Below are 13,947 nucleotides of genomic sequence, written 5' to 3'. Positions count from 1 at the left end.
TTGCAGCAAGAAAGAATGAAGATGTGAGTTTGAAATCAACAAGTAAAAGATACAAAAGCATGATGATGAATGAAAAACGTTGAAATGTGTGTGAATGTAGTGTTTTAATCTTGTGACACGCTTCACTATCATGCACTGCATATTAACTGCCTTCCTAAATGTCTTCCCGCTAGGATTTAACTCTGTGTGTACTGTACTTTCTAATATTTTAGACTTGCTCATTTATTCATGTATTTTTTATGTTTTTATTATTATCATTTTTTTATTTCTGTATTTACTTCTTGGGGTGGGAACTCTGTTTTGAGTGCTTCTGTATGTCTTTATTCTGTTGTGAAAAAAGCTGAATAAACAAAGTAAAAAAAAAACTTTGTTTGTTTTGTGCACGTTTGGCATACATAGTTTTCTGATTCAGACCTAGCCAAACCAAATTGTGGGACCAATAACACCATGACAAATACAGTAAAATGAAAAATAAAACATTTTAATGATACCAATAAAGGTTTTTTACAAAGTGTCATTTGTATTTAAAAGGTGGCAAACGAACTGTTTATGAGCCGCCGAGTACAGAGACGTTGCTAACACGTTCCACCCATCAACCAACCACCAAACAACCACCAACAAAACCAACCAACCAACCACCACCACCCACCCACCCACCAACCACCAACCAACCAACCACCAAACAACCACCAACCAACCACCAACCAACCACCACCAACCACCAACCAACCAACCACCGACCACCCATCAACCAACCACCAACCAACCACCACCACCCACCAACCAACCAACCACCAACCACCAACCACCACCACCCACCCACCAACCACCAACCAACCAACCACCACCACCCACCCACCCACCAACCACCAACCAACCAACCACCGACCACCAATCAACCAACCACCAACCAACCACCACCACCCACCAACCAACCACCACCACCCACCCTCCAACCACTAACCAACCAACCACCGACCACCAACCAACCAACCACCGACCACCAATCAACCAACCACCGACCACCAATCAACCAACCACCGACCACCAATCAACCAACCACCGACCAACCAACCACCGACCAACCAACCAACCAACCAACCACCAACCTCTATCTCTCTCTGACTGTCTCTTTCTTTATTTCTCTTTCCTGACTCTGTGTATCTCTCTCTCTCTCTCTCTCTAACTCTGTCTTTTTCTTTCTCTCTTTCTCTTTCTGACTCTGTGTCACTCTGACTCTCTCTATCTTTCCCTTTATATCTTTCTCTCTCTCTCTCTCTCTCTCTCTGAGTGACAGACAAAGACAGTGGTCTGAAATGGTCCATTTGATTCCTGATGGTGTGAACAGCCTCTGCCTGTTCTGCTCTGCGGCAGCGACCAAACTCTGGAGGCTGGAATCCTCCAGGGAGCTGGAAGGACAGAGGACATGTTGACAGTCTCACTGCAGGAAAAAAAAGCATAGGTGTCAATATTAAATCAACTAATGGCTGAGTTCCACTAAGAGGCTTCAGTTTCACTGTCCTGGTGTTGAGCATGCTGGCTCGCTGTGACACTGCCACGGCTCACTGGAACACCTTCAGAGCCGAGACACCGGGGATGTTGGATTAGTAACACCTGGGGGCTTCCTGCTGAGACGAGCCTTCGATTGGTCCATCCAGACAAAAAGTCATCAACACAAGTTGTGTTATTCATGCCACACTGATGGTGGATCCTGGACGATTTGCAAAAAACTTGGATTATGTTTGAGGCCTTTATCAACTCTCAATGATGTTTTAAAAAATAACATATTTGCTTAAATTAAAATTACAGTGTCTGCAGTAAAGAATGTGTTCTATAGGAAGAGAAATACTCAATAATCCCTTAAATTCCATTGAAAAATCCTAGACATGATCTAGGTGTGTCCAGTGAAATAATACAGTTAATTTTATGTTTTTTACATAAGGGAGAAAAGACCAAAAGAGATGGGGAAGATGATTTAAAACAACTATGTATTACATATCATAAGGACACAAGTTATGCAAAGCAGATGATGAAGTTATAAGAAATGTCATTTTCTGATATTTTATTTTAAATAATTTAGAGCAGTTTAACCATGTCAGTGATTATGCTATACATACAATACAAATACATTCTAGTGTATGAATAATATTAGTTTGCTTTTTTTAATAGGCCTACATTAGATTTGATCAATTTCTCAACATCTATTTTAGCCCCGCCCACTGGTGTTTACCTCAGCCAATGACATTACCTCAGCCAATGACAAGCTAACCCATCCGGATCCATTGGAAGTCCACTTCCTCGTTTTGGGATGACACACACACACACACACACACACACACACACACACACGCCGGGCTGGTCAGTGAGGAGAGAGCGAGGCACTAAATGCTTCTTATTCAGTAAGGAGCTCATTGAGGAGCCGGACCCTCCAGAGTCTCTGTCAGTGCGCACACTTCAGCCTCTGATTCTCTGAAGATATAGGTCCACCTTCCGCTCACTGGCTTTTATTTCCACAACAACCACTTTGGACTCCCCGGACTCTTTACATCTACTTTTCTTTGACTTCTGTGGGCTGCACCGGGCTTTTCTCCCAGGTTGGTTGGTTTCCTCTGGTCGGGTTTCTTTGCGCTGCATGTGACAGGACTTGTCACATTCACTTTGTTTTCCTTCTCAAGTGTTTACATAACAGTTTACATGGAGTCGAGCGTTTTTCCGCATTGAGCTGAAGGCTTTGGCTTTTTCGCATTTTCATAAATGTCATAGATGAAGTCCTATTTACTCGGTTTGTAGCCTACGCTTTTTTTAATGTTGTCTTTATAGTAGAAATGAATGACAGTATTGCATAAGCCATGAAGCTAATGGGAATTAACGCTGATAATGTGCATTCTTTGTGATTAGGCTATTTATGATTCTTGTGTCACGAGCTTATTAAATGGAGTTTTAAAAATTAATCGGAGTCTTTTCCCAAGTATTACAAGATACAGTGGATACAAAATGATCTGAACATAAGTCAAAATAATCAGTTTTTCTTTTTCTTTCTTCAATTGTCTTCTCATTAACCGTGTTCAGTGTGGAGTTAGAGGCAATTAAAGCAAGGGGTGAATGCGTCACGCTGTGGCAGCATATGGTGTGTGTGTGCATAGGCTACATATGCGTGTGTGGCTCGTCACGCTTTAATGTGTGTGTGTGTGTGTGTGTGTGTGTGTGTGTGTGTGTGTGATCAATACTTTATAATTAGTCCACTTAGTAGCTGGTAGATGTCCAAATGTTACTCTTTTTCCACCCTTGAAGGACGTAAACGTAATGTTGCGTAAAAAGATGAAGACGTGTAATTTTCTAGAAGGCAGCTACTAAACTGGCCAGGAACCAACTTGATCCTGTGTTCCTCCTCCTGTTTTTGTGTGTTTGTGTGTGCTGGACTCAATGTGCTGGAAAATTGTTGAGCAGAGGCACCATGTGCAGGCTGGCCCTGACAGTAATCAGTCAATGAATAATGAGCACACACACACACACACACACACTTACAGACCTGCCATTGACAGCTGTTTGGTATCTTTGTGTGTGTGTGTGTGTGTGTGTGTGTGTGTGTTACCTCTATCAGTGGAGTGCAGCTGCATGCCTGCCTGTAGCAATTATCTTGTTGCTAAATAGGAGCCAGTGCTGGAAGGAGGGGCAGAGAGAGAGAGAGAGAGAGAGAGACAGAGACAGAGCGAGAGAGAGAGAGAGACATACAATGAGTGATTAACTTACTCAAAGGATAGCCGCATGATGATGTGTGTGTGTGTGCGTGCGTGTGTGTGTGTGTGTTAAGGCACACATGCTCTTTGAACTGTATGTATGTAATAAAAACCAGCTCTGGGACTTTAACATGAGCATCAGCAAGAGGATTTGAAACACACACACTAAAAACAGACTTTTTCTCAAAGACTTTGGTCAGTGTGTCAGGGTTTACACAACACACTCTTTTTTTTCCCCATACACATACACACACACAGACCTAGAAAAACTCTCACTAGCACCCACAGGCCTTCTCCCCACAGCCTTTCATGGTTAGTTTGCTGCCCAATAGGCCAAGAGGAAAAGAGAACATCAAGCGAATACTCACAGTCTCAAACACACGGAGTCATGTGTCCGTCCAGTCACCAGGCTCGAGATTTGAAGACGCCATTTTTCTTGCGGTCTGAAGCAGCCACAAGTTTATCAGGAAACACTATTTAACGACCACTTAGTAATTTGTCATCTTGTTTACAGAGCAACTGTTTTCAGAGGTGAAGGGAGTATTCAGATCCTTTACTTAAGTAAAAGAACTTGACAAAATGTCAAACTATCAATGTCTTTTTTTTTCTTTTTTTTTGCCTTGCATTAATATTTAATGGAAACAAAGTGCTTTTCTCCCAGCTGACATTTAGCTTTGTCTATCTTAGATGCTTGCAAAATTATTCAGTTCATTAAATCCGGACAATTCAATGTAACCCAGCAACCAAATGGAGATCGGCAGGAAAGTCCCTGCCATCAAGCAATAGAGACATTAAGCAAACTTTACAGCCCAGTGACTCCGCTACAACAATGTGAAGCAATCATACTTCCTATTTATCTCATGCATCTCTGTTGTTGCCATAACAACAGAGTGGAAACTTGCACATGTGCAAGCATAAAAAACAAATTGATTCACACGTGTGTGTGTGTGTGTCTGTGTGTGTGTGTGTGTGTGTGTGTGTGTGTGTGTGTATGTGTGTGAGGTTTCTAGCTGGAGCAGCTAAAAAAAACAAAACAGTATCACTCAAAACTGGTAAAGAGCATCTCCAGTTTTTAAATGTAAATAAATGCATGCACATAGTGAGCAGGTTCATTTTGTACAGCAAAGGTGTGCACATATTACAAATATGAGATAAAGAAGTCACACCAAAAGCCTCCAAAATGTGATAACCTTTTGATTTGGGCATGTTTTAATTTTATTAACAAAATAGTCTTTCTGCTTCATGTGTGTCCAAGCATGTGTTGAAAATATTGAGTATAAATACTTTGACCTGTCCTTCCTGAGAGACCGCTGCGAAGATCGATTACACTCTCACACAGGATCTGTCTGTTGAATTTAAAGCTAAAGCCAGATGATTATTACATTACATTACATGTCATTTAGCTGATACCTTTTTCCAAAGCAACTTTCAATTAAGTGCTTTCAACCTTGAAGGTGCAAACTCCAGACAAAAAGTTGGAAGTGGAAGTAGATTAGCTTTGAAGAAGCAATACTACAAAGAGCCAAATGAAAGTGTAGCTTTAAGTGTGTGTGTCTATCTATCTATCTATCTATCTATCTATCTATCTATCTATCTATCTATCTATCCGAGGTGCAGTTGATTAGCTTAGCACAAAGAACGGAAGCAGAGGGACACAGCTATTCTGGCTCCTTTCAGTTCTTGTACTGATTAAACAAATGATATTAAAAAAGATAAATTGTGTTTTAATATTGAGCTTTAGAGCTGCTAGTAGGAACATTTTTCAACTTTTGACTGAGCCAGGCTAGCAGATTCCCCTCTTGCTTTCGTCTTTATGCTAAGCTAAGCTAGGTAAGAGTTCATAGTTGGCAGATACACACACGAGTGGCAGTGATCACCTCATGTAACGCTGGGCAGGAAAGCTAATAGATTTTCAAAAATGTCAAACTATTCCTTTAGATGAATTAGTTCCCCATGTAAACACTAATTCATGCCACCACATCAATTCCCAGTTTTCTGCGTGCATTTGCTTTAAACTGTGATGTGGGGTTTTAATGTCATATGAAGAGGTTCTGTGTGAGTAAGATAAAATCAAATAGATACGAGACCGTAGAGCAGACCATGCTCCAATAAAAAAAAAAAACTGGCCTTAGCGGTGGTTTATGTGAGATCATCAGATTCTATTGAGTTACCTCTTGTCTTTAAAAACATCTAGCCTATTGATGGAGAGGGCCTCTGTTGAGCTAACAAGCATATGTCATCCTGATGTCCCAGTTTGATGCATTGCATAACATCTCCCATTTCCTCCTGTAGGCTCTGGTGTTTTCCTGGTGATGACCTCACTGCTGTTTCCTGGCAACGCCCACGCTGCGATGAAGGACCTCTCCTCTTCCTCCAATCCTCTCAGCTCCCTGCTCCACTACCCGTCCTCCAAAACCTCTGTTGTGCCGTTCTCCCCATCTGCCGGTGCTGCCACCTCGCCCGGGTCAACACTGTCGTCGGTGCCCCTCTCCAAACCACAGCCCTTCTGCCTCCAGACGGGGCCGCACCTCCTCGCCAGCATGCAGCTGCAGAAGCTCAACTCGCACTACCAGAACCTCGCCGGAGCTTCTGCCGGACACCCAGCACCCGGTGGCGCTCAAAGGGGCTTCAGTGCCTCGCCTCTGAGCACGGGAAACCAGCTTCTCGGGCCGGCTGGAGGCCTCGGTGGAGGGGGGCTGGGCGTCGGCATCAGCATGGGGAACCAAAGCTCCGGCGCAGGTGGAATAATCGACTTTGACCCCGTGGACGAGGAGGTTCTCATGTCACTGGTGGTAGAGCTCGGTTTGGACCGAGCCAACGAGCTGCCCGAGCTCTGGCTGGGTCAGAACGAGTTTGACTTCATGTCAGACGTGCCGGCCGGGTGCTGACCTGTGAGAAAAGAAACCACTGAGATCCGTAGGCAGCAGCGGAATTGATTGACAAAGAGAGCAACAACTTTCTCTCCTCTGTTTTGTTGTTCTCTTTCCTTCCTTTCTTGGTTGACAAAATGAGGAAACGAAGGGGCGCTGAGCGATTAAAAAGAAAGACACTAGAGGCATTCTCTTGTTTCTATTTTGCGTTCATACTCATGCAGACAGACTGATAAAAGCAAAAAAAGACAGCTTGCTGTCCAACTTGTTTTGTTAATGCGGAAAGAGAGCAAACTGTTTTTTGCTACATACAATCAGTGCATTTATCTTTTCTTGGATGAAACTGGTGGTTGAAACCAACCTGACGGGATTAAGAAGTCTTTGGTTTTCACTCATCACACTCAGATTTTTTCTCCATTTCATTTAAAGAAAACAAAAACAGAGCAGAAACGAGGACTCTTTCTGCCACTGCTGGTTGGAGACGTTTCTAACCTTTTTTGGAGAAAGAAAAAAGCAGTAAAGATCTCGACACACTTATTGGACTTTCTTAGTTCTGTTCTCTCTCCATCAATTTAAGGAAGCATGACATTATGGGAGATTTGTGAAGGATGTCAAACACCATGTTTCCTGTTTTCTTAATGGACAATATTAGACTCTGGTCTCACGGGAAAGAGACTCCTGTCTCTCGCCTTCACAAAGACCCTGATTGTCTGAGAACTGGTTATCTCCATGTACGTTTCTTTCTTACCTTTTTTTTGTTTGAATTAACTTCAACCAGTCGCATTCTCAGAACTTGTTATTTAAGACAGTGGCTGATATCCATCGGGACTTCTGGACAAGGAGTGCTTCTGTGGCGCGTCTGTAATCGGTTCTACTTTTCTGAACTATAATGAATTAGATCAAGGGATGGGGAATCTTTTGGACCATGGGACCTGAATGGAGTAAATTGTTTCTTGCTCTGGAACACAGCCTCATTAAAACTCATTAAATCGAGGCCTTGTGAGTCGCCACGACATGTTCATGTGTTGTTTTCTGGCTCGCAGTGCAAGAACCACTGACCCAGGAGGTGTCAGTGATCTGGATAGCACTTCTCTCTTACATTAGGGATACAAGGTTTTGTCAAACTTAATGCAATAACAGATTATTCTGATGACAAATCCATGTGCCCTTTTTTTCTCGTTGTTCCTGTTCATTTACTTCACTTTTTGTTCAGCCGTAACAGATAATCCCTGATAAGGAAGCATTGTCTGTTGTGTCATCACAAGGCCTGGAGGCTGCTGTTTGCACACATTGCAGGGCAGCCTTTGACCTGAATACACACTGTTGTTTGGTTTTAAGCACTACAGGCTTTAGGATGATTGGAGTCGGACCAAAGAGAACTAAACATTTCACACCCTGCCACTACTTGCGGCTAACATGCTAGATCGATAATTAAAAAAGAAAAACTTTACTGTGTCTTAAAGGCAGAGACCAACATCGTGACAAGCTAGCTTCGCCCCGTTATTACGGAATCCACTGCAGTTCTAGGCAAGACCTGCCCTTCAATAGCCTTTGTGCATTACGTTTGGCCAGGCGTCCATGCTTGTGCGAGGTAACAGAATACGATTTGTTCTGGTCCTATCCGCTGACCAATCGGCTATCCTCTTAACCTCAACTATCCAACCTCAACCAATCGGGCTGCTTCGTAGAGCAGCTCATGCCTAGAACTGCAGCGGGATCCATAATAAGGCAGCTGTACCCCCTCTGGCAGCCATACTGGAAGTCCTCATGCTCTCTGGCTTCATTTGAACAGTTCTTTGTTTATATAGAATTAACTCTCTCATGTAAACAGTGTTGTTTCTTGTTGCTGCAGACTTTAGTGGTTGAAATAATCCCCAGGGGTTAAGTTGACACTCATTACTCTACCCCCTGCTCACATATAGGAGCTGTACTGTGTTGGTCCTGCTGTAGATGGATGGATGGATGGAAGGATGTTAGCATGCGGGCTCTGACCTATGTATGTTGTGGTAAGATGAGACAGGGACTTGAACTTAACTGCGGGAACACCTCACCTCAACCTGGTGTGCCTGTCCTCCTGTGCATTGTGGGTCTCCTCTTGGACCCCCCACACATGAAATGACACACCTGTACATATACAGTACAGGCACACAACTCACCTCCGTGGAAACACACACACACACACAGAAACACAACTATGTGCGGGCATACAAAGGCACCGAAATAAACACACACACACAGGAGCATGGGGATGGTATTACAGCAGGGAAAGGGGATAGCAAGCCTGAAACAAGCACTTGTTCATTTACACAAACTTCACAGGGTGTGTGTGTGTGTGTGTGTGTGTGTGTGTGTGTGTGTGTGTGTGTGTGTGTGTGTGTGTGTGTGTGTGTGTGTGTGTGTGTGTGTGTGTGTGTGTGTGTGTGTGTGTGTGTGTGTGTGTGTGTGTGTGTGTGTGTGTGTGTGTGTGTGTGTGTGTGTGTGTGTGTGTGTGTGTGTGTGTGTGTGTGTTTTTTTTAAAAGAGATAGTGATCTTAGACTGTATGCAAGTCTGAAAATGCAAGTGTGTGTTTGTGTGTGAAGGGAAACTATGAGCAGCAGGTAATCCGTCCACATGTAATCCACTGGCAGAGGAAAAAACTTGCTGGGCCTCATTAATTTATAAAGATATAGAGAGGTCAGCTTACACACACACTCAGTTCCTCAACAAGCCGGCTATTTTTCCCTGCACACAAACACAGCTGCCTAATACCACTTTTTGATGTCGCTTAGGGTCTTGGTTACAGTCAATGAACTTCCTTTTCTTTCTTTAATGAAACGCGAGAAGCAGCGATTAATGAAAACCCGATGAAGGAGTGATTTGACAGAGGGGTTTGCAGGATATTTTCCTCGCAACAAGCGCTTTATTGAAAGAAATGGAGATGCCTCTCATCATTTCCAAATCCAAAAGACAGACGCGCTGATTCCTCTCTTCCTCCGTCTCGTGGGTCAAAATAATAAGTCTTGTGTTTGTTTCAATCTGCTCAACATTGTTTTAAAGTCCCTTTGTGTGTGTGCGTGCGTGCATACGTGCGTGTGTGTTGTTTTGTGGTCTGGCCTTGATCCCAGCTAAGTGAATGTTTTTTTTGCTGGGTGAAGCAGATGGACGCCTCTTCCTCCCTCTTCTCCTCCTCCCCTGAGAAGTTGCCTGGTCGAGATGTTTGAATCGTCTGAGGGATTTCATTTCCTTTTTCCCATTACCCCCGATATTGCAGATTAACCTTTTGAACCAAAATATACATTAGCTATTTGGTGTCCAAGCACAAAAACTTAACTCCATGGAAAATATTCCTCAATTTGGTTTAAATTTAAAAAGAGCTTGGAATGCCACACCTAAAACCTGACGCCTATAAACCTAATACAATGTTAAAGTCTGTCTTTTGCGTGTCTCAAGCTACAAATCCTAAACTTAACAGATCATTGACATAAATGGTGTGGGCAAAACAACAGAAACACCTGTCAGTACAACACAATATAATTCTACTACACCACAAACCGCAGTAACCAAGGTGACCATACAGTTGAATCAAAAACAGTTCCTATACAAAATCAATGTTACAACCTTCATGAAGGTAGATTTGATTGCAGGACACTTCCTTTAGATAATCACATTAGTGTATACCAAATAAACTGGCAAACAATGTGTACGCTTATTTGCAAGATGAAAAGATTGATACCACTTTCATGTTTGCACAGTAAATAAAGTACAGCGGATTAGCTTAGCTTATCACAAAGAAAACCAGTTTACACTGGGTCAGTGTACACAGAGCCGTTTCTTCCTATAGGCGGATTGTTCGGATGCATAGGGTCCCGCGCAGCAACAAGGGGGGCCCCCTAGCTTCAAGTTCAAACTCAGTTTATTTAGGGAGAAATAAATATGCAGTAAGCCTTCTTTGTTCTAAAAAATCTACAATGATTTGGAAAAACATTTGAAAATCCTGCATCTGTTGCATTTATTGACATAGAGGAGCCTCATTAACTTTTTAAATAAAATTTTCTGTAGGTTTAAATTGCTTGGGCCAACTTGAGATGTTTAATTTGAACTTGAGAGACTTTTTATGAATCTATTTTCCTCATAAAGTGTAACAGATTGACGGATCTTCATGCTTCATCTTAAAGGTTTGAACCCCCCTCCTTTTGTAGTTTGACAAAATAGCGCCCCCCAAACAGCCTCTTGCACAGGGCCTGCCAAGAGCTAGAAATGGCCTTGAGCGTACACCTTCACGGTCCCGACAACAAATGAAGTGGATTAGCAGTTTCTATGTGACAGCAGTGATTTGTTGCACACTCGGCCGTGGCCTCTGGGCCCCCCAGGGTCATGAAAAATGTTCCAGCACATCAAGGCCTGTGAAAACCTTCAACATGAGCAGTGATATATCTGTTTAAAGGTTGCTGTTACAAGGTTTCCTCTTTGCAGTAATGAAAACGTTCGGCCACTGCTCTGCTGCCAGGTCTGCTTGTGGATATGAAGTAGACTCTGCACTGATTGATTCCTCTTTTTTTTTCTTCTTCATCATATTTACTTTAAAATCTGTAGATTAAGGTCTTATTTTGTTGTTGGGTATTGCAGTCTCTTTTCCTTGTTTTTGTTTTTCTAATAATGAAATGAATACTATTCAAAGATGATGATTTTAAAGCACTTTTGCTCACCGGCTCTCACTTGTACATCTATATGTATATGTAAATGACTGATCATATTAAAAAGAAGAAATGCTTGTATTTTTGTTACGGCTCTGAGTTTTGAGGGGAAAATAAAGAAGGTGAAAACTGAGCTGGAGTGAATGTCATTTAAAACAGCAGACAGCCACTACATACACGATGCATGAAGTGATTTAGCTCACTGATGAATCTTTAATGTTTGATAAAAACCACATCAACAGATAAATGTGCCATGTATAAAATATTTAAAAATGTGTAGTTACCAGTTATGCATACAGAATAATATCCATATATGTTTAAACAAAGCCAATGAATGGTCAAAATATTTAATGAACTGTGGAGTTTTAACATTATTGGACAAGGCTTCCATCTGCTGGCATGTGGAGGTTAGTACACAATTTGACAAGAGGAAGGATATTAAATATGTACTGGGTATGTAACTTTTCTTTTCTACACTATCTTATGACTCAGTACTTTACAATGGGTTTGAAGTTTTCTGGGAATAACCATGCAATTTGGTATAAGCAGTTGGTGAGTTTTTAGATTTTGATTTTTTTGCTCTATTTAAGTAATGTGTTATCAACGTATCAATGGAAACTATATTCTACATATACTGCATGTTAAGGTGTATGATTATCTTTCGGGGGGGGGGGGGGTGTGTCATACATATGGCCCGTGGGCCTAAACTGGCCTGCCAAAGGGTCTGATCAGGCCCACAGGAGGGTTTTGCAATGTGTTAAAATTGCAGAGAAATAATTAATTACAATTCCAAATTTACCACTTTAATCTCAGAAAATATCAGCGTTCTTTTTCTATTAATTTACCACTTTAATCTTAGAATTTTTTAGATTTTCTCAGAACATTACCCCTCCATCCCAGGTCCGTAACATCATTGTTTTTCCTGCATTGGCCTCAGAACGCTGTCGGAGCAACTTGCGTTCGCCAACTTCAGACTGACGAGAAACTCTGTGTTGGATAAAGTATCAGATCTTTCTGGAGTGGTTTACTGGTTTGGCCCACCTGAGATCAAACTAGGGGTGTGTGGCCTAAAAACTAAAATGAGTTTGACACCCCTGCTTTAGACCAGTGGTTCTCAACCTGGAGGTTGGGACCCCCAAGGGGGTTGCGAGAAAATGTCTGGGGGTCGCCAGATGGTTGGGGAGAAAAAAATGAAAAAACATTCTAGACTGGGAAGTTTTGTTTATTTTTTTTTACTGCTGTCTTGTTCTTTTTAAGTAAGTGTAGAGAATGTAGATGGGGGTTTAAAGTCTGATAGGGTACTGGACTGTAAAAAGATTGGAAAACACTGTTGTAGACAATGTATTTTGGCATGTTCAGCTGACCCCCTTTGCACTAACTAAAAGACTAACTAGATATTGACATGTACTGACTGACCAATCATTGGATCATAGAATTACTGCCAAATCACACGTCTTATGAAATTATTAACCATTCAATCCAACAATTGACATGTAAAATAATCCAAACACAGATACACATTTTGTTGGTATTTTTTCAAGATTTAAGGCAGGGATTGTTCAATGAATTTAACATTAAAGCTGAGGATAATGCCATACAGAAGGACAACTCACTTTGAGTGTGTATTCACTTATTAAAAATACTTTTATCAGGCTTTCTTTCCAGTGAAGCTGTCAAATCAATGGTGGTGAGGGCGCAATGGACATGACACAATCCTTTGGCTTGGGAGATCCAGGTTCGATTCCTGCTGTGATACATCAACCAATGTGTCTCTGAGCAAGACACTTAACACCTCTGACACATGTAGCAATTGTAAGTCACTTTGGATAAAAGCATCAGCTAAGTGACATGTAATGAACGATCAGCTTCTTATCCGGTGTCAGACTTGCACAGGACAGTGCTGCCATCCAGTGGTGATGGTAGCATTGCACAGAGCCATACTTAAGGTCCCATGACATGCTGCCCTTTGGATGCTCTTAAAAAGACCTTAGTGGTCCCCTAATACTGTATCTGAAGTCTCTTTATATAGACCTTAGTGGTCCCCTAATACTGTATCTGAAGTCTCTTTATATAGACCTTAGTGGTCCCCTAATACTGTTTCTGAAGTCTCTTTTATATAGACCTTAGTGGTCCCCTAATACTGTATCTGAAGTCTCTTTTATATAGACCTCAGTGGTCCCTAATACTGTATCTGAAGTCTCTTTATATAGACCTTAGTGGTCCCTAATACTGTTTCTGAAGTCTCTTTTATATAGACCTTAGGGGTCCCCTTATACTGTATCTGAAGTCTCTTTTATATATACCTTAGTGGTCCCCTAATACTGAATCTGTAGTCTCTTTTATATATACCTTAGTGGTCCCCTAATACTGTATCTGAAGTCTCTTTTATATAGACCTCAGTGGTCCCCTAATACTGTATCAGAAGTCTCTTTTATATAGACCTTAGTGGTCCCCTAATACTGTGTCTGAAGTCTCTTTTATATAGACCTTAGTGGTCCCTAATACTGTATCTGAAGTCTCTTTTATATAGACCTTAGTGGTCCCCTAATACTGTATCAGAAGTCTCCTTTATATAGACCTTAGTGGTGCCCTAATACTGTGTCTGAAGTCTCTTTTATATAGACCTTAGTGGTCCCTAATACTGTATCTGAAGTCTCTTTTATATA

At 41.8% G+C, this 13,947-nt stretch overlaps 1 protein-coding gene and 2 long non-coding RNA genes across 3 annotated transcripts in view; 2 read left to right on the top strand and 1 right to left on the bottom strand.

Annotated features, from left to right (window-relative positions):
* The first annotated feature begins 2,371 nt into the window (after positions 1-2,371).
* On the top strand, positions 2,372-7,074 carry cited1 (Cbp/p300-interacting transactivator, with Glu/Asp-rich carboxy-terminal domain, 1). Its single transcript, XM_034857240.1, has 2 exons — positions 2,372-2,594; positions 6,030-7,074. The coding sequence occupies exon 2, from the start codon at positions 6,050-6,052 to the stop codon at positions 6,623-6,625; it is 576 nt and encodes a 191-aa protein (XP_034713131.1). The 5' UTR covers positions 2,372-2,594; positions 6,030-6,049; the 3' UTR covers positions 6,626-7,074.
* A 1,971-nt stretch (positions 7,075-9,045) lies between these two features.
* The window catches only part of LOC117935106, a 5,827-nt gene continuing 925 nt past the window's right edge, over positions 9,046-13,947 (top strand). The window contains exons 1-2 of the long non-coding RNA XR_004654668.1: positions 9,046-9,591; positions 10,016-10,018. This is a non-coding gene — a long non-coding RNA (uncharacterized LOC117935106). The remainder of the gene's footprint in view (positions 9,592-10,015; positions 10,019-13,947) is intronic.
* LOC117935120 overlaps positions 10,471-13,947 on the bottom strand; it is a 19,806-nt gene continuing 16,329 nt past the window's right edge. Inside the window, exon 3 of the long non-coding RNA XR_004654682.1 lies at positions 10,471-10,481. This is a non-coding gene — a long non-coding RNA (uncharacterized LOC117935120). The remainder of the gene's footprint in view (positions 10,482-13,947) is intronic.

The sequence above is a fragment of the Etheostoma cragini genome, chromosome 19 (assembly GCF_013103735.1).
Source record: "Etheostoma cragini isolate CJK2018 chromosome 19, CSU_Ecrag_1.0, whole genome shotgun sequence".
Classification (NCBI taxonomy): domain Eukaryota; kingdom Metazoa; phylum Chordata; class Actinopteri; order Perciformes; family Percidae; genus Etheostoma; species Etheostoma cragini.
The sequence above is the reverse complement of the archived record's forward strand: the minus strand, read 5'-3'. Positions and strand labels throughout refer to the sequence as shown.

Excerpts from the sequence above, each read along its gene's own strand:
- cited1 (XM_034857240.1), top strand. The coding sequence starts at position 6,050 with ATGACCTCACTGCTGTTTCCTGGCAACGCCCACGCTGCGATGAAGGAC.